Source organism: Amphibalanus amphitrite, unplaced genomic scaffold (assembly GCF_019059575.1).
Source record: "Amphibalanus amphitrite isolate SeventyFive unplaced genomic scaffold, NRLGWU_Aamphi_draft 000046F_arrow, whole genome shotgun sequence".
NCBI lineage: Eukaryota > Metazoa > Arthropoda > Thecostraca > Balanomorpha > Balanidae > Amphibalanus > Amphibalanus amphitrite.
Window position 1 is genome coordinate 1242688 of NW_024881542.1, and position 26115 is coordinate 1268802.

A 26115-nucleotide genomic window follows, 5' to 3' on the forward strand; every position below is an offset into this window, starting at 1 on the left:
CACTTGATTTGATACCACTCACAAACAGAGTACCAACACACACACGCATTTCTAATGGCGAAGCCTCACATAGCGTCATCGACTTCGCTATCACGGACACAAACACCGCGACACTTTTCACCCAATACACTGCAGATGATACCCTATTTAGTGATCACTTCCCTTTGCACTACTCCATTGATGTTCCTTCAGAACAAACAAATTTTAACTTTCTCCCAAGATGGAATTTTCGGAAAGCCGACTGGGCTAACTTTCAAAAACACATTAACGTAGAATGTAGAGATCCCCCTAAAGATATTAACACTTTCCTTGACATGATACTTAACGTAGCAAAACAGACGATTCCTCTCACTCGACCCCCCATCCCCGACAAAAATTCTCCCTGGTGGAACTCTGATTGTCAAAGAGCAGTAGCACTTCGAAGGCGAGCAATGCGTGTCTTTAGACGATGCATCTGCGACGCACACGCGGAGGCAGCTCGTAAGGCTCGACGAGAATCACGTGAAATTATTTTGAAAGCCAAAAGCTCAAGCTGGCAGCAATTTGCTAACACTTTTAATAGATTTACCCCTCTTTCGAAAATATGGTCCCTGATTAAATGTTTCACTAAAAATCGCACCTATTACAAGGTACCCCACCTTTACATTAACAACATACATTACATCATCCCCTCAGAAGTAACTATTCAATTTGCTATCCACTACGCCAATATCTCTTCTGAACAGCAATACCCACCACAATTCACCACAACACTTGATACACACCTCAGTACACTCTCATTCGACTCACTCAACAACGAACAATACAATGCACCATTCAGAGAACATGAGCTTCACTCATCACTTGCCAAATGTGGAAACACATCGGTCGGTCCAGATCAGGTCGCATACCAATTCTTCAAAAATCTCCCTGAATCTGGACTTGCAACTCTCCTGGCTAATATAAATCAACTCTGGGAAAGCAATTCATATCCTCCATCCTGGCGCAGAAGCATTATTATCCCAATCCTTAAAAATGGCAAACAACATTCTGATCCTGCAAACTATCGCCCAATATCCCTCACAAGCTGTGCATCAAAACTAATGGAAAGAATGGTTAATGGACGAATTAGGGCTTATCTGGAGTCCAATAATCTACTTTCTCCATATCAAACAGGTTTCAGACCTAGGAAGTCAGTATCCAGTAACATAACACATCTTATTAACTCGATACAGATTGGATACCAACGTAAAGAGTACACAGTAGCAGTATTCATTGATTTCAAGAATGCATTCGACAAAGTAAATAGGAAAGCTCTACTTATTAAACTACACAAAACAGGCATACGGGGTCATATGGCCCATTTCATCAGTAACTTTCTTTCTAATCGCACCTTCCAGGTTAGGTGTGGGAACACATACTCACCAGATTACATTCTAGAACATGGCCTACCACAGGGCAGCGTCATATCGCCTACACTTTTTACAATAATGATAAATGATATTTTCGATGATGAACCATCTTATATTAAGCACTCTCTCTTCGCTGATGATATAGCACTCTGGTATACTCATCATAACCCTAACATTGGAATCGAACAAATACAACACTCACTTAATAACATAGGAAAATGGTGCAAGAAGTGGGGTCTTACGATCTCACCTAGCAAAACTGTCGCAGTGATATTCTCCCATCGTTTGCTACGTGACAAATGGCGAAACCTCACACTAGATAACAAACCAATCAAATACGTACAAAAACACAAATTTCTAGGAATAACTCTTGATTACACACTTAACTTCAACGCTCACATTGAGGATCTGGTACAAAGGTGTACCAGAAGAATCAACATTATGAAATGCATCGCAGGCAGAGAGTGGGGTGCGGACCGACGCACACTCACGCAACTCTACGTAACCCTAATTCGTCCAATCTTGGATTATAACAGTTTCTTATACGATGATATAGCTTCGAGCCGTATTGACAAATTGCAAACAATACAGAATCATGCACTCAGAATCATCACTGGTGCCCTGCGCACTACGAGAATAACAGCCCTACACATAGACACAAACATACCCACACTTGACAGGCGCCGTAAATTCCTATTGCTGCGCTATTATATACGATGTGCCTCCCGCCCAGATGATATCGCCTACCAAATTCTCACAAACACCCAATCGAACTCGTCACTCACAAATCAGCGTCGCTATCCACTGATCTCTCGTCGCCTCCAGAAAGTAATTGATCACTTTCAAATAACCATTCCAACGATATTGCCAATTCCCCCTATAACATCAGCTTACCTTGATCGCATAGATAATATAGAATACCTCTTCAATGAGAAAAAAGATAGAGTAACAGTAGCAGAAGTAAATCAACTCTTTCTCGAATATTGCCACACACATCAACAAACAACATTCTACTTCACTGACGGATCCGTCATGAACGGCAAATCGGGAGCAGGAGTCTTCTCTACCCATTATAGAAAATCAAGTCGTCTTCCGGATATTTTCTCTATCTTTTCAGCCGAGCTTGCGGCTATACTTCATGCTATCAATCACATCAAAAAGAAAAAAGTTAAGAACAGCGTGATCTGCACTGATTCTGCATCATCACTTTCAGCAATCAAATCACAGAATCAAACCGATCACCACATTGTATACCTGATTAAGAAGAACATAATTCACCTAAACAAGATAGGATACAACATCAGACTTCTATGGATCCCGGGACATAGTGGCATCCCGGGAAACATAAAAGCCGACGAGCTTGCCAAACAAAGCCTTAATCTCTCTAATCGTAAAGAAGATCGCTGCACACATCAAGACGTCCTTTCGCACCTCAATCACGCATTCCGAGACCTGCGCCAGTATGATTGGCAGGCTCTTCCCTACGATCACCTCTTTGAAATCCACCCGCAAATTGGTAACTTCACATCCTCTAATCAAGATAATCGACTCAAGGAAATAGTTCTAGCCAGATTGAGGCTGGGACACACAAAGATAACACATAATTTTATCATAAAAAATGAGCCACCCCCGAGCTGTCCACACTGCGCCGCACACACCCGACTCAACATTGCCCATCTTCTTATCAACTGCCCACACTACGACCAATACCGTCAACCCATCATTCACTACACAAACACACACAACCTCAGCCTGGACCTCCCAACTCTCCTGGGTGATGATCATCCAGATCTAATTGATCTTCTCTTTACCTTCCTCAGTGATTCGAATCTCATCAATAGCATATGATCGAAACCCTGCACACAGTATATAGACGTTCCTATGATCTCCCATCGTCGTCTCCATCCGCTTCGTTTTGCTTCCATTCGTTTTCGTTCTCGCCGCCTTTTCCAAGTGTATATATATATATGTGTGTAAGCTCGCGGTTCTCGACAGGGATCCCTCTTAAAGGTTGAGGCCCACTCGAGACACAGAAGCTATCGCCGGACACCCCGGGCGCGGCCTATGTGGCTTGCATCCATGGCCCCCCGGGAGTGGATGAAGGTGATAGCTCCACAAACACACATACACATTAGCGATATAACGTAACGTAATATAACGTAATTAAAGAAAGGGCTTTTTTACTGTGTACTTTGGCTGAAAGCACAGGTTTTTGCCCTCTTGGTTAGGCACCAGGTTTTTTCTAGTTAGGACTTTTCCTGGTAAAGTTCACCCCACAACAACACACACCAAACAACAGCACACAAATCAGCAGCAAGTCTCAGCAGCAAGCTCTATGTAAGTAACCAAATTTATCGGTCTCGCCTATCTGGCACCTTTTTGGCCTTCCCTTTGTTTTGCAACCCACCGGACGCCACATGAGCCGGTCTAACGTAAAGTTTGTCTTTGCTTTGCTTCTTGGGCCGGAATCAAATAGCCGGCAATTAACTTAACGTAAAACAAAAGATCTGGCTAATTGCCAGCAAGTAACTTCCCTTCCCCTGCTATAGCCTTGAGCTAGCGGGGATGCAAAATTCAAAAAAAAAAAAAAAAAAAAAAAAAAAAAAAAAAAAAGGATGCAAAATTCAAAAAAAAAAAAAAAAAAAAAAACACACCATCAGCAGCAAGATTTACAGCAGCAAGTATGAATATTCTACCCCTTTCTGGACACCCTTGCCTTGTTAATCGGACGCCACATGAGCCGAATTAAAGTAAAGTTTGCTTCTCTCTCTTGCTTGGGTCAGAATTAAATAGCTGACAGTAAAGTAAAGTAAAACGAAAGATCTGGCTCATTGCCAGCCTTAGTAATTTCCCCTTCCCTGGCGGTTGCCTTAGGCATGCCGGGAAGACTAAATTTAAAAAAAAAAAAAAAAAAAAAAAAAGGATCGCCTCGGCCGGTCCTCCCAGAGGCGCTGCGCCGGCCCTTCGCCAAGGCTCTGCACGACCTGTCGCACCCTGGCGTCGAGGCCACCGTCAAGCTAGTCTCTAAGCGGTTCGTCTGGCCCGGTATGGATCGCGACGTGCGCCGCTGGACCCGAACCTGCCTCGCCTGTCAGCGCTGCAAAATCGGCCGGCACACCAAGTCTGACGTCGGCACCTTCCAGCCACCTCAGCAACGCTTCGACCACGTCCACGTGGACCTCGTCGGCCCGATGCCTCCGTCAAGAGGGCACTCGTACCTCCTGACGTGCGTCGACCGGTTCACTCGGTGGCCAGAAGTCATCCCTCTGCCGGACATCCGCACCACCACGGTCGCCCGCGCCTTCCTCGAGCACTGGATCGCCCGATTCGGCGTTCCGTCCATCATCACGACGGACCGAGGCGCTCAGTTCGAGTCGGCCCTCTGGTCGGAGCTACAGCGATTCCTGGGCTGCCAGCGAACTCGGACGACGTCCTACCACCCGGCCTGCAACGGTATGGTGGAACGCCTGCATCGCCAGCTGAAGGCCAGCCTCCGTGCACACCAGGCTACGTCATGGACGGACGTGCTGCCGCTGGTGCTCCTGGGCATACGCTCCACCATCAAGGCGGACCTGCAGGCGACGTCAGCCGAGCTGGTGTACGGCTCCTCACTGCGGCTTCCTGGTGAGTTCTTCATCAGCAGCCAAGCCTCGGCAGCATCACCGGCCGGTTTCGTACAAGATCTGAAGCGCGCCATGTCTCAGGTGCGGCCGACACTCCCACGTCCGGTCCAGCGCGCCACGTACGTCCCGACGGCACTCCAGACGGCGACACACGTCTTCGTGCGCAGGGACTGTCACCGCTACCCGCTGGACGCTCCATACGACGGACCGTTCCCGGTTACCGAAAGGACCACCAAAACCATCACCATCGACCGTCGACAGAAAAAGGAAGTCATCAGCATCGACCGGTGTAAGGCCGCCTTCCTGGAGACGCCAGACGAATCCGGTCATCAACAGTCTGACCTGCCAACTGTGCAGCCGCACGACACTCAGTCCAGCGGCCCGCCGGCCGCGCCACCGCTCAGCAATGAGCCCAGCGGCCCGGAGCTTCTGATCTACGGTGACGCACCAACTCGCCCTACAGCCGTCGCTCGGGCTGACGCTGCACCATTGCAGCCTCGGCCGATACTACGGACGACCCGCTTCGGCCGCGTCATACGACCTCCGGTAAGATATCGCCATGTCACTTTTGTCCGCGACATGTCTGGCGAGGGGGTACTGTAGGGATCATCTATGCGATTTATCATCTATGCGATTTGTCATCTATGCGATTTGTCTATTGTCACCGCCTTATTAATCAATCTGTTACCTGTTGTCAATTGCGCGTCAAGTTTGTTTGTTATTTGTAAACCGGCCTGCCGCTGGCCTCAACCTTCCTAGTAACCGCTGTGCCATACGCTATAGAACGTGTCGTGCAAAGGTCACGGCGGCACCCCTGAGGCGGCCGCTGCCCGTACGTTTAGGAGCCCATTGTCGTGACGTCATGACTGTGGACAAAGGTCGCGGTAGGGGCTCTCCCGGCAGCCGGACGGTGACTCATACGTTGAGCTTGTCTCTCGCCGCGCCTGCGGGCATATTGGTAGTACTAGGGACGGCCAGCATATGACCGCGGTTTTCGGCGACATTGTCAATTCGTTTCTCGACTCTGCTGTTCGCTACAAGACAAATACACATAGAAAACGGCTCGGGCATTTGGAGAAGAGCGGCTACTCTGAGGCGAGGGAAGAACACGGAGATTCACACAAACGACCTGACTAGGTTGCACCGGCCACAGTCGACCGAGGTGGGCTTCTGCGCCCTTAAAGACGCCTCTGACTGGCCATTGCGCTGACACCCTGGTCGGACCACGGTCATTGATCGGACCCTGCCACTGGTTCGTGCTCAGGCTGCCTTAGCGGGTAGACCTGCTCGACCAGACGCCCCACTGGTGGGCGAGTGCTCGGTTCCGACTTTCACCGCCGGTCCAACAGCGTTCTGCTGGTTCCCGCCGATCCGGTTACGACACCGCAAGTGCCGTACCGACTCGGGCGTCCCAGGTGGGCGTAACGGTTACCACACCAGTTCGCGACCCCCAGGCTCTGTCAGCCGTCGTACGGCTCTCGGACGGACACTCTAATAGATCAGCCACAGATCAATAGGTTGTCACAGACCGTCCGTCCAGCCAAGCGCTACCCACAGCGCAGTACGACAACACCTAGCGGTGAAGATGGCAGTGGTACTTACAATTTGGCCGCTAGGTGGCGACGAGGAAAACGCCTGAATGCAGGCTGTACCGCATAGCACAGTTCGGACGAGCGTCACCGCCTGCCGTACGCGTTACGTACACCTACTTTCATTGGCGGATGCAAAAAGGTGGCATTGACGCTTCGAGGAGCCGTAATCTCCAATAAGCTTCCCTACTATTGCAAACAATAAGGAAATTCACCGAATCTTTGCTACCTTGTGTTCTGCTGCATGACCTGTGCGGTTCAATACCTACGGATACGGACATTACACTGAACTTTGTTTTGTTAATTTATAGGTATGTTAAGCGTTTATTTTTGTAAATTTCGGACGTTGCCTAGAAGACCCTTCCCAAAATTATATTTACCTAATTTCCAAGCAGCACAAAAAGCGCCTAATTCAATTGACAGCTGCGGAGATGTCTGTCTGATGTTCCAACCAAATGGTCCATCTTACACCCTGTAGGTCATCTATCAAAAGTCATCAAAGGGTTCCAGCAGTTTTCGACCATAATTTTTTATTTAGACATTAATGTCTAAACTTTAAATGTCTGACCTTGAGTGAATTCACTCAAGAGCGATGAAAGCACTTTGAATAGGGTAGCCTGGGGCAAGACGCCCCAGATAATTTATTTTGCTACATAACTTTTGTCCCACATAACCTGGAAGGCCAAATTTGTGCTCAATGCGTTCTTTGGACATTTTACTTTAAATTCCACCCCTCAAATTCATTCACTTATGACCGGACTCCCAGCTAGGAAGTGGTTTGTGAAGCAACTGCAAATAGGGCGTTTTGCCCCAACCCCAGGGCAAAACGCCCCACGGCCTGGGGCAAGAAGCCCCACACTCTAGATTAAAGATTAAACATGCTAGTTGACTAAATCTTATATGAAAGGTCCGTTAGACCTTGGGAGGCATGGCACTGAAGTTAGCACCTTCCATCCTATCAGGTGTTCAGCTACGACACTATTGTATGAGCAGGTTTTTCACCTGCCTCATAAGGCCAAATAATAAATTATTGCAATTCAAATGTTAACAAAATACTTCCTTTGCCATCCAGTTGCTGAGAAAAGTACATATAAATGCAAAGAAACATACCGTTCGCCAGCTACCGAACATTAGGAAGTGGGTAGTCCGAACAACACATGAGGTAAAACGCCCCCTGGGGCTTTTTGCCCCGCGACCTACTGGGGCGTTTTACCCCATCACGTAGTTCGGTCAGAGAACAACGCCTTGCACTCCAGGAAGACATAATTTAACACGAACCAACCCGGCATTATAAGCGTTAGACAATAGTTATTCAAAATACATAAAAGTCGTTAACCTGATGTGAACGATAAAAGAACGCCATGATGCATAATCTGACAACAAAACATAAAAATCACTCCAAAAACACATTTTTGGCTATATCTCCCTAAAGAGTAATCACAATTTATTTCCAGTCTGTTCATATAATGATCGTATAGTGCACGTTTTATAGAAGAGAGGATGTTTCTCCAGAACCTTGCCAGTTCCGAGAAACATCGGTGAGGCGTTTTACCTCGGCGGGGCGACTTGCCCCGGTCTACCCTACCTATGTACACATGTTCAGCTCAGGTGCTCAGCAACACGGATCGACTGACACGTGCACTATGCATGCATAGTGATGATGACCTATCGCGGTCAAATTAGGTATAACCTAACCTAAGCTTTGATAAAATTTTCAAAATAAGCTTAACCATCGCCCGTATAGGGGGGTCGAACGGACCCCCCCCCTCGGTTTTTCGCGAATAACTCGCGTAAAAAGCGGCCGATCGCGATGAAACTTTCAGTACCCTCGAGTTGATCAATTTTACACCTACCCTGAAAATTTCATGACCCTGACCCAAATGACCTTTGACCTGTGACCTACTTTTCGAGACCATGTTTGGCCGGAATCGCGATTCGGCGTATGTCGGCTCGCATTAGCGGCGCGTTTGCAGTCTTTTCGTGGTTTCAAGCGTTCAAACATCTGAAATGATGTTGGTCCCATGCATTAGGGTGGGTGTCAAGGTCACCTGAAGGTCAGGTCAGGTCATTGACCTTTGATGACCTCGGTTCACTTTTTCGAGTTTTGCATGTTTCTAGGCCAGTTTTTGGAGCTGAATTCGAATTTAACAACCATATGAACGTTTACAAAGTAGTTTTGGTGCCTTCGTAACATGTTACGAAGCTGTTAGAGGCGGTTGACACCTACTACGAATACCCGGCAGGACCCCTACTGGTTGACCTGACCTGACCTGACCCGACCTGGCCTAAATGCATGAAGACATCATCTGTGATCAAAACTAACACGATATTCGTGATCAGCACCCCGAAAAACCTCTTAGCAGCCACACTATACGACATTCTAACAGGTCCCGATTTTCCCGACTTTTGGGTCATTGACCTGACCTGGAAGGTCAACCAATGACCTAGGACCTTAAAATTGGGTATCTTCGGCTTCCTCTCGTCACGGGCAACACGCTCGTTTTTTCCGAGAAGCCTCTAGCTCGATCAGGGGCGAAACGGCAAGAGGGGGGGGGGGTCCAACGGACCCCCCCCCCTTATACGTTCGCGGCTGGAAAAACACCAATACGGCGAGGATTAAGGTTTCAAGGCCATTCTTGCACTCGTCTTGACGAGAGAAACACGATGCTGGTCGTGTTATTGTTGTATGAGCGTTGTGTCAAAAGTTGTGCAGGCAAAAAAAAAAATGTTTCGCTAAGTGTCAATTTCGAAGGTTTTTGTCATCTCTGTAGCCTAGGCAACACCGCTCACATTACATTTATCAAATCCGAGGACACCGTTCAGAAATAAGTTAAAGAGCTGTCGAATGTGACATGTGTAGGTAGTTTCGCGGCACTGAAGCCGTTAAAGCGAGCAAAGACGTACGTCGCTCGTTGCGGTCGGGCCGTCGAGCCGGCCCGACCTTCCCGGGTCCGCTAATCAATGCCAAATGTTAATGCTGTTGAGTACCTACCTAACTGCTGAATCGTAGAAAAATACGAACGGCGTAGGTATGTATAGGTACGGCCCTCCAGGTATTTAGTGGCTGGTTGCCAACATCACAATAAGCGATCTGCATTGGCGAATACCTACGTCTAATGGCTGTTGAAAACCAGGGTTGAAAACCATTGCCGAAGTGTGTGCACGAACCCTCTTCTCATTTCTATTGTGTCATTTTACAGGAGTGTCTCTGTCATTGAAAGTTATTGCACCAAAAGCACATAGGCTAACTAACCACTCTTTTGCTGGAGTCTCGCGGGTTTTAGCGGTAGGTTTTGCACCTAAATTTTCTATAGAAAATTTAGTGTACTTCAGGCTATATCTTCGTCGTCTTAAGCTTTTAAGTGTTGAAGATGCGATCGACTTGTTGGGTAACAAGCCGGCCATGATCGTGTAAAATGGCTTCATCGTAGATCGATTAGTTTCTGAGATATAACCGGAAATGTAAAAGTGCAAAACCTACCGCTTAATCTCGCGAGACCTGTACATACATACCTAGTTACCTAGCGCACGAATGGTAGGTAAACTGGCTAATTGACCGTTCTTTTTGGCTGATAGCTGCTGTACGCCGAACGGTAACGGCTTGTGCTTACAACTGAAACTGACAGGATGGGTACTTCTTCGGTACTCCCGCCCCTGCCGGGCTGCGATCACTGCCCGGTGCTTTGTAACTATGTGTTTGACTATTCACCCCCAACCTCCCAATCTAGCACTCAGTTCAGGAAGTGGCACAGGGCGAAATTTGATCGCATCTCCCGCGAACTGAACGTTATTGACTGGAGCGCTGAATTTACAGGCTGCGATGTCAACCAGATGTACACCCGCTTCCTGGACAGACTGTCGCCTCTTATCGACGATTTTGTCCCTACAGGAACTTCCTCTGCTGACAACACCCGTCCTCCATGGAGGACAAACCCCCCCTGGCAGCCTCAGACACCGGAGGAGACACGCATGGGAGACGTACAAAAAGATGAGACTTACCCATGGCAGGCGATCTGCAGCGGCCATATCAGCACTCGATACTTTCTTCACCCTCAATCGCTCTCTGAAAAGGTTTGCCCTGGAGTCCCAGGCGTGCTACGAACAGAAACTGCTCCAGGAGTCTGCCTCTAACCCTAAGGCTCTGCATGCACATCTCAGGCGTAAAAAGGTAGGCTGCCCTGGCGTTGGTCCCTTACGACTTTGCAATGACACGCTTTCAGATGACCCTGCTACAATGGCTGAAGCCTTTGCTGAGGCCTTTGAGAGCGTCTTCGGCCGCGGTCCCCCCAACCCTAACCAGTCCCCTCACGAAACAGCGGACTCTGTTATGGCACCCGTTGACTTCTCTGTTGACGAGGTTCTTGCAGTGCTGCGATCTCTGGACCCCCACTCAGCTGCTGGCCCAGACAACCTTCATCCATCGCTCTTACGAGCTTGTGCAAACAGCCTAGCATTTCCCTTGTTTGTTATTTTCAGACAGTCACTCAGAGAACGTCGCCTACCTGCTTCTTGGAAGATATCCGTCGTAATTCCTTTATTCAAGAAGGGCTCGAGGTATAACCCCCTGAACTATCGTCCCATCAGCTTGACCTCGGTGTCTTGCAAATGTCTAGAGCGCCTGATCTGCCAGCAGCTTACAACCTACCTGGAAGAGAACTCTATGCTGACAAATAACCAATTCGGTTTCAGAGCCGGGAGATCCACTCAGGATCAGCTGATCCTTGTATATGACGAGGTGTCTAAATGGCTTGATGATGGCTGTGTTACTGACCTCGTGATGTTTGACTTTGCCAAAGCATTTGATGTTGTCTCTCACCCTATCCTTCTTCGCAAGCTTCGCATGATCGGCATTGCAGAGCCCCTCATCTACTGGATTGAAGATTTTCTGATTGGTCGATCTCTGTCTGTGTCAGTGAAAGGTGTACTGAGCAAAACTCGCCCCGTGTCCAGTGGGGTCCCACAGGGCTCGGTCCTTGGTCCGATTTTGTTTTTAGTTTTCATTAACCATATTGGTAGCAGTCTCGCATCTAGTCACAAGATTTTCGCTGACGATCTGAAGCTTTACATGAAAGTTGCCCACAGCTCAGCAGACGCATATGACCATGCCTCCTCGCTTTGTCAACAGGACATCACTGCCCTGCACCGTATTTCTTCGTCATGGGACCTTCGCCTGAACCGTGACAAATGTGTGGTCATACGTTTTCAGAGCAAGGCTCAATCCCAATCTCTTCCACCTCCAGTGTATGACATCGATAATTCCCCGATTCGAGTTGTCCCCTCCCATCCGGATCTCGGAGTACTGGTGGACTCGAGCCTCAAATTCCACGACCACATATCCGCTACCAGGGGCGGATCCAGCCGATCCGTTTGGGGAGGGCAAAAGTTTAGCCGACCATCGGCGACCCCGACCCACCACCACGCCATTGACCAAGTGACTTTACAACGCCAGTAGGGTAGCCCGGGGCAAGTCGCCCACCTCAATAGAAAATGCATATATCTCATACGTTTTCCTTATTACAAACGAGTTTGTGATGTTATTTTATCAATTGGTTATTTATCTTGAATGTATGCAAGAGCTCAGTGTTCCTGATGAAGAGAAGTTATTCATTTTTGCGATTTACAAAGACAAAAGGTCATGCTACCCATATACGGGGTAAGATGGTGTAAAATGTCCTATGTTAACCCGTGCGCAGCCGCGCTGGGGCTCCTGGATTTTCACGACCCTGGGGGATGTTTGAACACGCATCTACCTTCTAACTCGGCTCCTGGGCCACGTAGCAAAACGCGGTAGGCGGCGTTTGAAAGATCGTCAAACATAATGACCAAATAACCCCAGTCACTTTTAAGGTCAGGTCAGAGGTCAGCTCACCAGAGGCCATCAAAGGCCAAATTCGACAATATTTAGGTCCAGTTTCGACAACTTTTGAAAAAACCGGCGCATAACTCGGAAACGAATAGAGCTAGAGCACCCCAGAAAACTGATTTGAGGCCTGTTATTGCTCTTTCTGGATAATTCCCTCAGATTGGACCTCAGATGAATGGCTTAGCCTCTAGGGGGAACTGCCAAAATAGACTATTTTTACGGGAACGGATTTTCTGCGATAACTTTTGACTCAAACCTTGTAAGATTTTACTTTTACCGGCATCGTGCTCCTCTCGTCAAGACGCGTCGAATGAGTTATAAGTTGATCTTAAAGAGTGAACTTAAAACTTTGACAATTGGTCAAGGTCATGACCTGACCGGAAAAGGTCGTGTTGCATATCAGTCGATCCATATTGTCAAGCTGAACACATCTAAGGTGTTTCTATTGCTCTAGATTGCCTCTATCAAAAGTTGTTGGCGAATTGTTGCAAACTGTTGCACATCTTTCGTGACCTGAGATGACCTCAGGGACATAAGAAAGGGTCACGGCCCACGGGTGTCATTTTCCGGTTCACTGTGTCCTGTTTAGGTTGTAACTCGGTATTGTTAAGAATGACGTTTTTTATAAATTTAGCACGAATGTTTGAAAGGACGGATTGACGGAGCCGGAGCCCACGCTAAGCACAGCTTGTTGCGTAGACTCCGACCCCTACCGTCCGATCGCGTAAGTCCGGGTGACGGGAGAATTTAGATGCCAAAGTTAACGTGCCCTTCAAAGCCAGACACGGCCTGTCCCATTCCTGACTTCAACTGGCTGCGGCTGCCGCTGGTTCCACCAACCTCAGACCATTCCAGTCAGGAGTCTCAAATGTCGAGCGCCGGAGCGACTCGAGCCCGGGCTCTCACTACCGGGACTCCATTGCTGCTTTACCAACTGAGCTAATGGACAGGTTTGCCCAAAACAGGCGCCTTTCAATTTTCTCTTGACTTTTAGTGGAGAAGAGGTCGCAAAATTGACCTAGCCTTAGGTCATCGATATAAAAAATCATGTGATTAACATTTTATACATATAGGTAGGTACTGTTGCCCTTATAAACAGCTGAAAGTTTCAAAGCAATCCGTCACTCGGTTTAGCTATGGCAAGCATTGGAACTGTTTTTAGGTTATGTCACTTGACGTGACTTAGTGACTTCGTGATCTTGAGAGACCTTGGTTTGAAATTTTCAGAACACATGAAAAAAAAATGTAGAAAACGGCGGCTCGGAACGCCGCCGTTTTTTTTACGCGGAACGCTCCACAGCGCTGAGGCTCCCAACAAACGACAACACTGTGGATTGCTTAGGTAGTTTCGAAAAGGGTGGTGGGCGTCTTACCCGACTGAGCATCTTGCCCCGTGTTACCCCACACAATTGGCACACTGCATAATGCATATGCATGCATTCAGTTCAGGGAGTTTCATCTATGTATTATCAGCATACCGACCCAAAATATCAGCAGCCAGTGGTCAGCTCCTTCCTTCGGAATGGCCGTCAAGGAAAGAAGCCCTGGTTTTCGTCCATATCGGCATCGACGCCGTATTAGATTTTCTCATCGCTATATGCTTTGGGAGGGGCAAAAAGATAGTCTTGCCCACACAATTTGGCTTCGGGGAGGGCAAATGCCCATTTTGCCCTCCCCTGGATCCGCCACTGTCCGCTACTGTCCACAAGGCCGCAGGTCTTTCTCAAAACCTCCTGAGGAGCACGGTGTGCCGATCTCCGGACTTTATGCTGACACTTTTCCGTACTCACATAAGACCAGTTATCGAGTACTGCTCGTGTGTGTGGCACACTGGGTACCTGGGGGACCTGCGCGCTCTGGAGTCGGTCCAGCGTCGCTGAACCAAACATATCGCTGGCCTGTCGAGTCTGGATTATCGGTCCCGGCTCTCATCGCTGAACTTGTATTCAACTCAAGGCAGACTGCTAAGGGCTGATATGATTCAGTACTGGAAGGTGTTCCATGGCAAATGTGCGGTGTCCCCCGCTGACTTGTTCACTCTACCTCCTCAGTTAGGCATGCGCGGACATTGCTTTAAGATTTTCCATTCCCGCTCGCAGACTGATGTCAGGCGTAGGTCATTCTCGGTGCGCGGTGTGAGACTATGGAACTCCCTCCCGGAGCACGTCGTAATGGAACCTAACTACAAAACCTTTAAGGGTTTGCTGGCGGAAGCCCTAGGCGACGCTCTGTATGACTTTCACTAACCGCCTTGTTTTGTTCTCCGTCTTGCGAAATGCACTGTACCATGGACACATTTAAAGTAGCATTGACTTTGTCTTTCTCCTGCATCAATTATGTACAACATAACTACTCTTGTTTGCATCTTGAACCATGCCTGTTTTCGCGCAAACATATGTGCAGGCGCTCCACTCCGGTAGTAGCAACTGCTGGTGTGCCTTGTGTCTGCGGGTTCCTACTGTATCCCTGCCTACTCCTTCCCCTGTCTGCAGACGTGAGATTGGGAACCCCACCAGGTGAGTGAACCAGGTGAGTGGCTTGGCGACAGCGTGTGTATAGGCGGTGGAAAGGGGAGGGCATCGGGGCACCGTGCCCCCCTTTGATTTTGGAGCCCTATGGGCGTTGCATGGAAAGAATGGGACCAAAAGTCGGCAGTGCCCCCCCCCCCCTTAATTGAAGGTGTTCCGCCGCTACTGAGCGTGTGTAGCGGCCTACTCACTCACGGACCTTGCTCACGGCCACTCAATGAAATTTCAAAGGGGCTGGACTTGCAGCAGGAGGAGGAGCAGTTGATTTATTGCAGGCGATCGCTCCGCCCAGCAACAATAATGGGAGCTGGTGAGGAGGCATGCAGGGACCTGGCTTTGAAAGTAAAAATCATTGATTTTTGCAACTACTTAGATCCGTAAAAAATAATCTAGCATTAGGTACCTATTAAATGATTCTCATTTTGTTATGCGTTCAGGAAAAATCATTAAATCTAATGTCTGAAAAAAGTCATAAATTAGTCTTCCTTAAACAGAGAAGTTGCAAACACGGCGATGGAAATGCCGGTGGTGTTGCCTCCTAGCTGCTTCGTGCTATTCGCTCTGAGTTTTAACAATAACTTTAATATTCACCAACAAAAGTTGCCTAGAAGTGATTAAATAGCATTTTGAATATTTTTGAAAAAAAAGAAATTGACAAATAGCTCTTTAATTACTATTTCTATTTTAGTGCTGGGAATTGCGGAAGTGCTTCATCTCTATTTAACTAAAAATTAGCCTTTTTAGTGTTGAAACGTTGTTGTTGATGCGCAATATTTTGAGAATTTGTCAATGTTATTTTTGTTTTCCTTCAACACCAACAGTTTTACAAAACAAGTTGGTTTCACTTTGCACAGCATGCCGACTCCTCGCCAGGCGGCGCGCGCATCGCCCGCGTGTGAGGTTCTCCTCAGGGCCGTTGGCCGAGAATGACGACTAAACAAAGAAGGCCATTGGTCGGCGGACCTGGCGAGACGGCCGTAAACGAGTGCTGGACGCAGGATTTTATGGTCGTCATACCATTGACGTCTTGTGTCGGAATGAGTTATTATTTTCATCTGTGACTTACGTTTCGTCGTAAAACAAACACGTGTGCGCCAGTGATTGTGATTGCGCCGCGGGAGCAGGTGTGAGTGTGTGTGTGCGGCGGCATGGAGGGCCAGCAGTATGGCATGGGCTACGGCATGCAGCCGCAGATTGATCCCAATGGCCAGGCCAACAACACAGAGGGCGAGCCGAGAAAACAGGACATCGGCGAGATTCTGCAGCAGATCATGACCATCACAGAACAGAGCTTGGATGAAGCGCAAGCCAGGTCAGTACCTAGGTGCTCGGCGCGCTCTAGAGTCTGAATTGGACGCCGCTCTAAGGACAACAGTAATAATATTGTACGTGATTTTTAACATCACAAGTGGAAAATATTGCGGACCTATCCTAACAGGCTCCTGAAATTAATGTATCATAATTTGTACGCGTTTTTTATGAACAAGTCATCTGGATGCTCTCAAACAATTATCAAACGTGAGGAGCTAATAGTGGTGGAAATCGTTACTAGCCTGGGATCAGCTGTCAGGTCAATCATGCATGGCAATGTTTTCATTCGCCTCGGCCGAATGGCAAGTGTCCCTGGTAAAACGGCACTTCACTGGCCAAGCTAAAAATTGTGAAAATATTTTCTCAAATTCGTCACTACCGTTAATTAAATCAAGTCCAGGCCTTCGAAAACTTTCCGTAAGGGCTGATGCCGTTTCCGGTAGGTAGTCACGGCGTGCGCTGCATTCAGTGTTCACCAGAAGTTTCATAGGTTCCCCGTCCCTTGACTGAAACCCCAGGTCCCTGGCGCGGCCGCTGCCACGCGCTCCGGGGGTCGGCGTGGTCCGCCGGACCGGTCGGACGGTCGGGCCGACTGCGGCCGACTTTGCCGACCCGCCCGTCCTGACCACTATAGTGCGGACCCGACCGGACCGAGACCAAACTGATACCATTGGACGGCACACGTAAATGGACACTTGTCAGGGATGCGTCCATGAGCCGGCAGCGCACAGAACGAAAAATATCCGTATTATTTTGCCGCCTTAAATACTTTTGAGCTGTTTAGATGGTCAGTAGGCTCATCGAACGGATAAAGGATAAGAGACTGATTTTATTATTTTTATTCAAAATTACGTTTGCGAGCCCAGCCTGGCGAAAGTAATAAGTGTTATAGCTGCTCAATTAGTAAATCCGCAAGATCAAATCGGTATAGTTCCTGAAATAGCTTTGCTCATGCGGTATGTTAATGATAGCGTGTGACATTTCTCTAGAATCCAGAGACTGCTACCGAAGGATCATATCAGCCATTGTATCTGTTGAATAACAAATCATGTTTTGTCTGCGTACATGGATCGTTTGAGGACTTAATCCATCAGGCGCTCGTGTGTGTACCTTGCATTGTGTTTTGAGGATTTCCAGAGCATATTCAGTAGCTGTTAACAAGGCCCGTTACATCCTCCTACCAGTTGAGGAAATATCCCTGTCCCCTGGAGCTAAAAAATGCCGCGGATCTATGTCAACTGGCGCTCAAATGACCTTTGGATTACATATTTGAAATAGCATTTTTCGCGCAGCGCTCATTTCCTCTAAATACCTCGCTATTGTCCCCTTATCTTTCATGATCAGGGGAGTGAAGACTAAACGTATCGCGTCATTTATTGCGCTCAGATTGGTAGGCGGTACAAGGCATCAGCAAACACCAAATGCATGTTTCTGCCTGATATGACGATAGCTGAATCGCTCATATCAAAGTCTGACATGTCGCGGCTTAAGGTGGCCGCACGGGTCCCAAGTTTATGAACGCGATAGACGAATATTCGGAGGAATGTCTGCATTTGTGTCGTATTTTCGGGAAACTTAGGACGGACGAGTATGACAAAGGAAGTCAGACATGCGACATGTTTCTGATGTGGTGATTGAAGTCATTTATCAGCCAGATGTTTTGTCAAGCGTCAGTAGTATCAGTGCATCATCTCAGCACGGTTAGGCGCGAGCCCTATCCGCAGTCTTCTCAGGGGGCCCTGTATCGGGCCGCATGTGTCGCCACCAAATTCACGTACCCATGTGCAAGGGCGATACAAGGCCAAAACAGCCCTGTAGCAGTTCAGCACCAACCTGACTAGCTTCTGTATTGAGTCTAGGAGCTAGCTACATACACAAGCCACATGGAAAACGGTATCGGCAGCTATTTGCATCCGTAACAGTGGCGGCAGAAAAGGACGTTTGTTCACAGCTTTTACCTAAACGGTGAAGGCTTTTTAAGCTTTGAAGGCCTGGCTGCACTATGTGTTTTCTGCGTGCGTTTTTGTGGCTTTGCGTTTTTTTTTTTGCGTAATATCGTTCTAGAAAAAAAGTTATAAATAATATAACATTTACATTAGTTGCATGCAAAAGTTAATGGAACACGTATATTAACTAAAATTTAATATAAAAACATCGCAAAAACGTAATGTTGTACGCATATTTGTTATCTATGTATTAGTAATCGCCACGCACTTTCAGAATGTGGATCGCTCATGATTGTTCAATACAATACAATACAATACAATATCTTCCGGCATATCAGCCGCCTTTCTTTCATGCGCTATAAGAAGCTGTTGTATAAAAATTAATTGTTTTACGTGCTAACAAGTATCTTTTATGTACTTTTCATTGTGCTATAATGTGCTTGTATGTGTTTTTACGTAACGAGTTCTGTAGTATTGTTTCCCGCAAAGGATTTCATTTTAAAGGGCCTAAACGAAGCGTTACAAATAACTTAAGCTCTTGTCGCGTTTGTTTTCTAGTAACTACCTATGTATCGTACATAACATATTATGGGTACATTGGGTAGTTGTATTCACTGAAGTGGATTTAATTGTATGTATGGGTGAAATTATTACACAACACATCCATCACCAATTTTCACTTATTTTCAAAGTTACTTAATCGCGCTCAACCAAGCGTCTAAACACAAGCACACATCACCGGCGTTTTATAGTTTGCAGTTGTGCAAAATGGAGGTACTGTTTCGATGAAAATAAATCGGTTCGTGTCTTCCCTTTGACATGAACTACACCTTTTTATGCCAAATTTGGACACAGTTCAGTGCAACCGATTTCGACAGTTACCCACAGACAGACTATGCCGTAGGTACTGTCGAAATCGCCTGCTCTGTTACTGAAATGTGTGCACTGCCGCCTAAATTGGGCGTAACAAGGTGTGTAAAATGTTTGGCAACCAACCTAGCCAAAACTGCAGACCCCACTGTAAGATAGCAAAGTGCACGAAAGTGGTGTCCTGCGGATAATTGGTCGCCATGAAGGAGGTGGCACAGAGGTCACCCTTTGCCCCAAACTGCTCACTATATCGGGAGTCAGAAATTGGTGACGTCCGTTCCTTGGGCACAATATTTCCTCGATTGCCTACTGCACCTCTCGCACAGGTATAAAACGCCGGCCCACAAAGTCGTTGCTACATTATAGGTAGGTGCACACATTTTCAGTCTGTACAAACTGCCATAACGATAACACGCTGTGCTGTGACTGTACCAAATGGGTGCGAAGAGGGTCACGCCGCGTGCGGCACCGCCCGCGGCCTCTCCTCTCCGAGTCACGACGCCTAGCGATAGGTGCGCTCGAATTGCATTACAAACATAGGCAGCTCATCTGGAGGAGCATGCCATTAAATTGACGCAGTCCGGTGCGGCTGCGTGGCTTTCCGTGATGCACATGCAATCGGATAATTTTTTCACACCTTATGCCTAATATTTGCTCTTCTTCCCGTGATTGTTAAAGGGACCCTCCCACCTTCAAAAAAGTTAATGAAATGGCACGAAAGTGATGTCGCTCGGTTCAGAAAGAGCGAAAACGAATATCTACCAAATTTCATCGAAAAATATTCACCGGTTTTCAAGATATTAGACTTTTACTTTTGTTTACTTTTTGGGATCTCCGCTGTTCCTAGCGACTTTATTTGAAAGTGCGGCATTTGTTGCGCGCAAAGCAGCATATACCACCGCGTGCTACCAACACTGAACTCTATAATGGCTACCAAACGTTTTAGTAAAAGATTTAAAAATCGTTAGATCTCCGCTGACGTCACAAATTCTAAGGGGGCATACCAATGCACTAGCCCCTTAGAATCCGGAAACTGCAAGTTTGAAATTCCATATCTCCGAATTAAAGCATTTGTCGATGTTGTGAGTGCCCAAACCGGTATTTGCAGGCCATGGCCACCAATTTGGCTATCTCAACTCAAAACTAATGTTAAGGTGGGAGTGTCCCTTTAATACACAACATGCGGCTTGATACCACAGACCGCGTGATTTTCCCAAGGTGAATCTCATCCCGCTCAAATAAATCAGTACCAGGAAAATGTCGGAGTTACGTCGGTACATTTAATTTGCGAACGATTTAACGATCACAGTTACAAGAAAGCTCTCAACAGCATGTAACGTATGTAGGGGAGAGCGGGGCCTGTTGAGCCACTTTTTATATATTGATATGCACAGCGAGATCTACACCTTTTTAGGCGCAATTTCAAAAATTTAAAGACCAAATTCAAAAAGTTTACATTCAAAATGCACGTGAACGTTTTGAATTTGGTCTTTAACTTTTTGAAATTGCGCCTAAAATGCTGTAGTTGTCATATCGAAAAATGCACAATACTATGAAAATATACTCTTTTGGCTTTATTTTAAGGTATGTGAAATTATGTTTCAAACATATTTTGCTGCCAAACGCATGCTTATAAAACAGCTCTTCGCCCGTTTCAAATGACCCCGATGCGAGGGTCAATTGAACCAGCCCATGGGGTCAATTGCACCTATCCTTAACAATGGGATGTTTTCATCTTTAAGGCTGTGACTTTCTTGAGGAAATATTTTGTCCGGTTTACCTACTCTTCCAAATGCTACATTCAATAGGTCGTTGGAAAGCTAAAAGTGCAAAATTTCTCATAATAGGTGACATTAAGTATAGACAATGGTAAAATGGGCGGATGAGGAAAATGAGGAATATCTCAGCCTATAGTGTGCTTTCAAGCAAAAGGCTTGAGATAAAGGGGTCAAAATTGAGCTCTATCAAACTGCTATTTCGGTTAAAACCCTCATTTTAAAGGTGGACTATTTCCTTTAATGTTTACATCCCCTGAACATAACCATTGCAAAGGTCACTGGGGTCGGTTGAAACGACCTGTTTTAACTGACCCTCAGAGATGCGTTTCAATTGACCCCATCCGCTCCCGCCATCACGCACGCGCCGTAAAGCACATGTCAAACGAGCTGGAGGGACGGCATCATGCGTAATGGGAGGCCAAATAAGGTGACATTCCGGAGCCAGGAGTTTTTTTTTTCGGCAAACAAAGGTTTATGAGATATCACAAAATATTCACTAAGATTTCTCCCAAACGCCCCTCAAAAACAAAAAACAAGTGCCAAATCAAACTTACCGTCCGTTCGCCGCCCAAACACCGTTTTTTTTTTTTTGCTCCGCCATCCTAAAGCCAGTCTGGAGCCGGGGGTCATTACATCTGGCAATTTTGGCCAGGAACAAAGTTTTACGTTAAGCCGGTTTATGTGAACGACAAAGGAAATGGTCGAGCGCGCATGCGCAGTGGTGTCGGCAACGCCACCTGTTGCATACTGTTGAATTTAAAGCCATGTTTCATCTGACCCCGTGTTTCATCTGGCCTCCCCTACTTTATATTAAACGCTGAAACGGTTTAAAACGGTTTAAAACGGTTTCGGCAAATTAATAACACATTGAATAACAAACATGTAAGCTCATTCTACATTCTACATGAAAATGATAAAGCGGCTGCAGTAGCGGCGGAACACCCTCAATTAAGGGGGGGGGGGGCGACTTTTGGTCCCATTCTTTCCATGCAACGCCCATAGGGCTAATGTTAAAATGCCAAAATCAAAGGGGGGCACGGTGCCCCGGTGCCCTCCCCGTTCCGCCACCTATGAGCGGCTGTTCTCAAGGCTGACGTCCTTTCATCTCTACTTGTGTACGTTTTGCTGATCTTCTATTTACCAATTGTTTTCATCATTTGTTTCCTTTTATTCCTATTCTTTCGATGATATTTCATTCTTAAGATTTATCAAAATTTCTAGTGACAAAAAAAAAATAGAAGCGTGTCTATCAGTTGTTAAAAGTGTGGTGTGCTGCCTATAGGCACGTACTGTTTCACGTTTTATTTGAGACAATTGTTAATAAAGCGTACGAAAGGCCATATTTACTTTAATGCGAAATATTACATTAAACTAAATGAAATTAAAGATAAGCTACCCGACGTTTCGCTTATATTTGCTTAGTCATGGGCGATCTAACACATTTCACAAATCATACATTTTTTGAATGCATTCGAAAGATATTACAAAGTATTAAACAGTTTATCAAAAACATCTCCCCGAAGGGAAATTCGGCGATCGATCGATAGAGTTTCTTCATGTCGTTTTCTTTTTAACTCGTTCTGCTATGCTCGTATGTAACTTGAAAAATCCTTGTGATACGTTCGTGACTTCTTCAGTTCGGGTGTATGCCGCCTCAATCAGCCACCTCTCGGTTTTCTTTAGGTCGCTGTGTAGGGCTTCGGCACCATTCCAGTTCGGTAAATGTCCCTCTTTATGCATCACGATAAAGAGGGACACGTACGTATACTTTCGTACGCTTTATTAACAAGTACTGTTTCACATGGAAAGGAATGCCTTTCACAAATATGTCTCAACATCTTGCTAAAAATGACTTTCCACACTTTGCCGTTGCCTGTCATGTTGATTTGGAATTAAGCATTGTGGACAGTACATATACGCAGTGTTTTATTCGCAATGATTTGTGGATATTTTTGCTTAACCTGCTTTGAGTTGTATATTGTACTATATAAGAAAACATTTTTGTTTCTGACACTGGGCTTGCGTTTGCAAGAAGCGCAATTTGAGTCAAATGATGATCACGCGTTGCAATGTGCCAGTAGGTGACTAGTGCACAAGCCACTGCATCCAATGATTTCATGCTCGCGCGTCGTTGTATGTGACTTAGACTGCCAATAGTGATCCTGGTCCATATTATTTGTTCGTTCGACATATCATTGAGGTGTTGTTTTGGATAACTGGTGTTGATTTGCCGAAAACATTTTGTTTTTCGTCCGTCGCCTGTATTTTGTCGTATGTGTTATGTAGTGGCCCTTACTTTACTCCTTCGCTCGGGGCTCCGATGTTTTGCGAGCGGTGCTTCGTTTTAATAACGACGTTTCTCTAATTTCAGTACCGAATTTTCCAGGAAGCACACGCTGAACTGCCACCGGATGAGGAGCGCCCTCTTCTCCGTCCTCATGGAGATAAAAGAGAAAACAGGTGAGCTCCGACGCCCACCAGGCAACCCGGTCTATACTGAACCGGCTTTCTGCACGTAATATCATATTAACCATCTGTTCCCGTCTACTTTTGTACCCGTCCCTTCACAAAGTTCACATCACTTGATCTGTTTACAATTAACGAATTACTCATATCATGCTTTGCGGAAAATGTCTCATACTTTTAATTATGAAGGTTTTTTCACCTCTCCGGCCGTAACTTCAATAGCTTCACGGTTTTACCCCGTGTCATTGTACAGGGTGTCCCTAAAAAGTTTGCCCAAAGAATATTCAATAAAATTTGCATTTTTATTGAACTCGTCTGAAATTTATACGATCCTTTAACAATCCAAATGAGAAGTTAGCGGGCAAAGTTTCACGCGAATCGGTTGTCTTTAGCAAGAATGGTAGCACGTCAAAAAATCATACAATTTTAGCGCCAAATCAAGTCATTTTCAGCCGTGGCTAGCGCCTGTACTTGACCCGTATGATGACTCGTAGACTGCATAAGAATCATATGGAAGCAAAATGGGTCTTCATCAAAGCTGTAATATTCATCGGAGATCGAGTTCTCGGTTTGGCTTGTCAAAAGCAATGCCGAGTATGAATGAACGAAAACTGTAAGAAAACTTATGGCCAAAACGCACCAATAATTATGCATCGACGACCGCATGAACACATGTGTACAGCATTTCAAGCACCCCTGGCACTAGAGAACAGTGACACACTGCTGCAAGTCACTACTGATGATGCATCGTTTTTTTTTTTTTTTTTTGCTGTTGCAATAAAGCCTAAGGTGCTGGCTTATCTTCGGAAAACTGTTGGTTTTGTTCGATGAACTCTTCTTGCATGTGCAAACTCGCAGTTTTAAGTGTTTTTGGTCACTTTTTTGAAGTGCACCTATCACGACAAAAATGAACTGATTGCGCTCCACATTACGTTATCTACTTATCATGGTCTTGGGATAACCGAAGGTTTGTTCTCAATAGTTAAAACACTATTCGTTAGAATTGTGTTTTTCTATTCAAAAACAAATACGAGTTCCCTGACAATTTTGCAAAAGCTTAATACTGTGTGAAAATGAAATGGATTGATCCTCAAGTAAAGGTTGTATTGAAATTTTCTGGTAGATTTTTTTTCGGCACTCCAAAGCGCTAAAATCATACGATTTTTTGACGTGCGACCATTCCTGCTAAACACAACCGATTCGCATGAAGCTTTGTCCACTTACTTTCTCATTGCATTGTTAAAGTATCGTGTAAATTTCAAAGAAGTTGAACAAATGTTGCAAATTTAATTACAGATTCTTTGGGTACCTTAACTTTTTTCGGGACACCCTGTACTTAAAAGCTGACGAGGTGTTGGTATGTTGTGTCTTGTTACTTGTCGCGATTTCGTTGTAGGAATGTTTGTAACTGATAATTGGGGGGACAAATTACACATGTCCCTCGACGTTTGAGTTGCGGCGGACGTTTCCTCTGGTCCTCCGGTCTATGACGAAGGCCCTTCGACTCGAAACGTCATGAGCGTGGGTCATATTTCGAAACTGAGAATGCATCTTGATAGCGTGTTGTCACTCAGGTAGCCGGCTATTCTTGTAGTTTTTCCTTTTGTCCCACACCAGGATTTCACTCCATCCCCGTCCGAAAATTCGGCGCCGGGGCTCACTTTTCTCGTTCAGCAGTATCCGCTTATGGCGTGAGTCGGCTCGCCGGGGCTTACTACGGCCGGAATTGATGGCTTTATTCTGACCCTCCGCTTCGATGGCCCGTTTTATGTGCCTCTTTATCGTGTTTATTTTTCTCCTGCGCGCTGGGGCTTTTCAATGATCACATGTTGAGAAGTAATGAAACACTTGGAGCCTTTACGGCGTCATAAAACAGCAAAAATGGTTTTGACGTTTTTTGATTCGACGAACACTATGGGTGCGCTCAAGCTCGTAAGCGGGGCGGAACGGCGGATTAAAAATCAGTTTACATGGCCGTAAAATTAGCGTTCAGATGAGCGTGTCGGCACGGGCCATCGGCAGGCGGCGGGCGATAGCTGTCAAAGAGACGAGCCCGTCCGGCGGACGGCCGCGCGGCCCGCAGCGGCGGCATCGAATTGATCGCACGCGCGGCGCCGCCGGGCACCGGGGCCGGAGCGGCCGCGTGCCGCGTGCCGCCGGCCACTCGGCGCCGACTTTTCGTTTCCATTTGTATGTTAATCAGAAGATTGAAATTCTCCCGAGCGGCTGTACAAAAATACAGAGTCGCGGACCGCACACGCCGGCGGTCGGCCGGCTGCGGGCCACCGTGTGGCGGACGGACGCGCACGGAGCCGCCGCCTCTGCGTCCCATCTCGGTCCCGGCGGCCGCCTCCCGCGCCTCTCCTCCCAGCCGCCTGTGATCAATAGCCACACACACGGCGGCGGCCGAGCAGCCGAGGCGGCGCGGCCGGCGGACGGAGGTGTCGGCCGGCGGCTCACTGCCGCGCGCCGTCACTCGCCACACGGCGGACCACACCATGGACCACACCACGGACCACACCATGGACCACGCCGCGGACCATACGGCGGCCATCCGAAGGCGATACATCCACATAGCCGTCGCTGTTTGTGTGCTGTTTTTGGCAGTTGGTCAGGCGGCCTCGTCATCGCGGCGCTGGCTCGTCTCGGCGGTCGGGTCACCGCGCCGGCGGGCGGCGTCACGGCGCCGCTGGAACCGACAGAGCCGTCCTGTGCCGGCCGGCGAGCGCTCAGCGGCGCCGGGAGCCAGC

At 47.0% G+C, this 26115-nt stretch overlaps 1 protein-coding gene across 6 annotated transcripts in view; it reads left to right on the top strand.

Moving 5' to 3' along the window:
- The first annotated feature begins 15914 nt into the window (after positions 1–15914).
- Positions 15915–26115, top strand: part of LOC122377531 (homeobox protein extradenticle-like) — a 93637-nt gene continuing 83436 nt past the window's right edge. For 2 of the 6 annotated variants that reach the window (XM_043357641.1, XM_043357640.1), the window contains exons 1-2: positions 15915–16306; positions 23286–23359. In XM_043357641.1, the coding sequence (XP_043213576.1) occupies positions 16143–16306; positions 23286–23359 (238 nt within the window). In that variant the 5' untranslated portion in view covers positions 15915–16142. Of the gene's footprint in view, positions 16307–23270; positions 23360–26115 lie in introns of all 6 variants that reach the window. The other 4 variants (XM_043357637.1, XM_043357638.1, XM_043357642.1 and 1 more) reach the window with 4 other exon arrangements.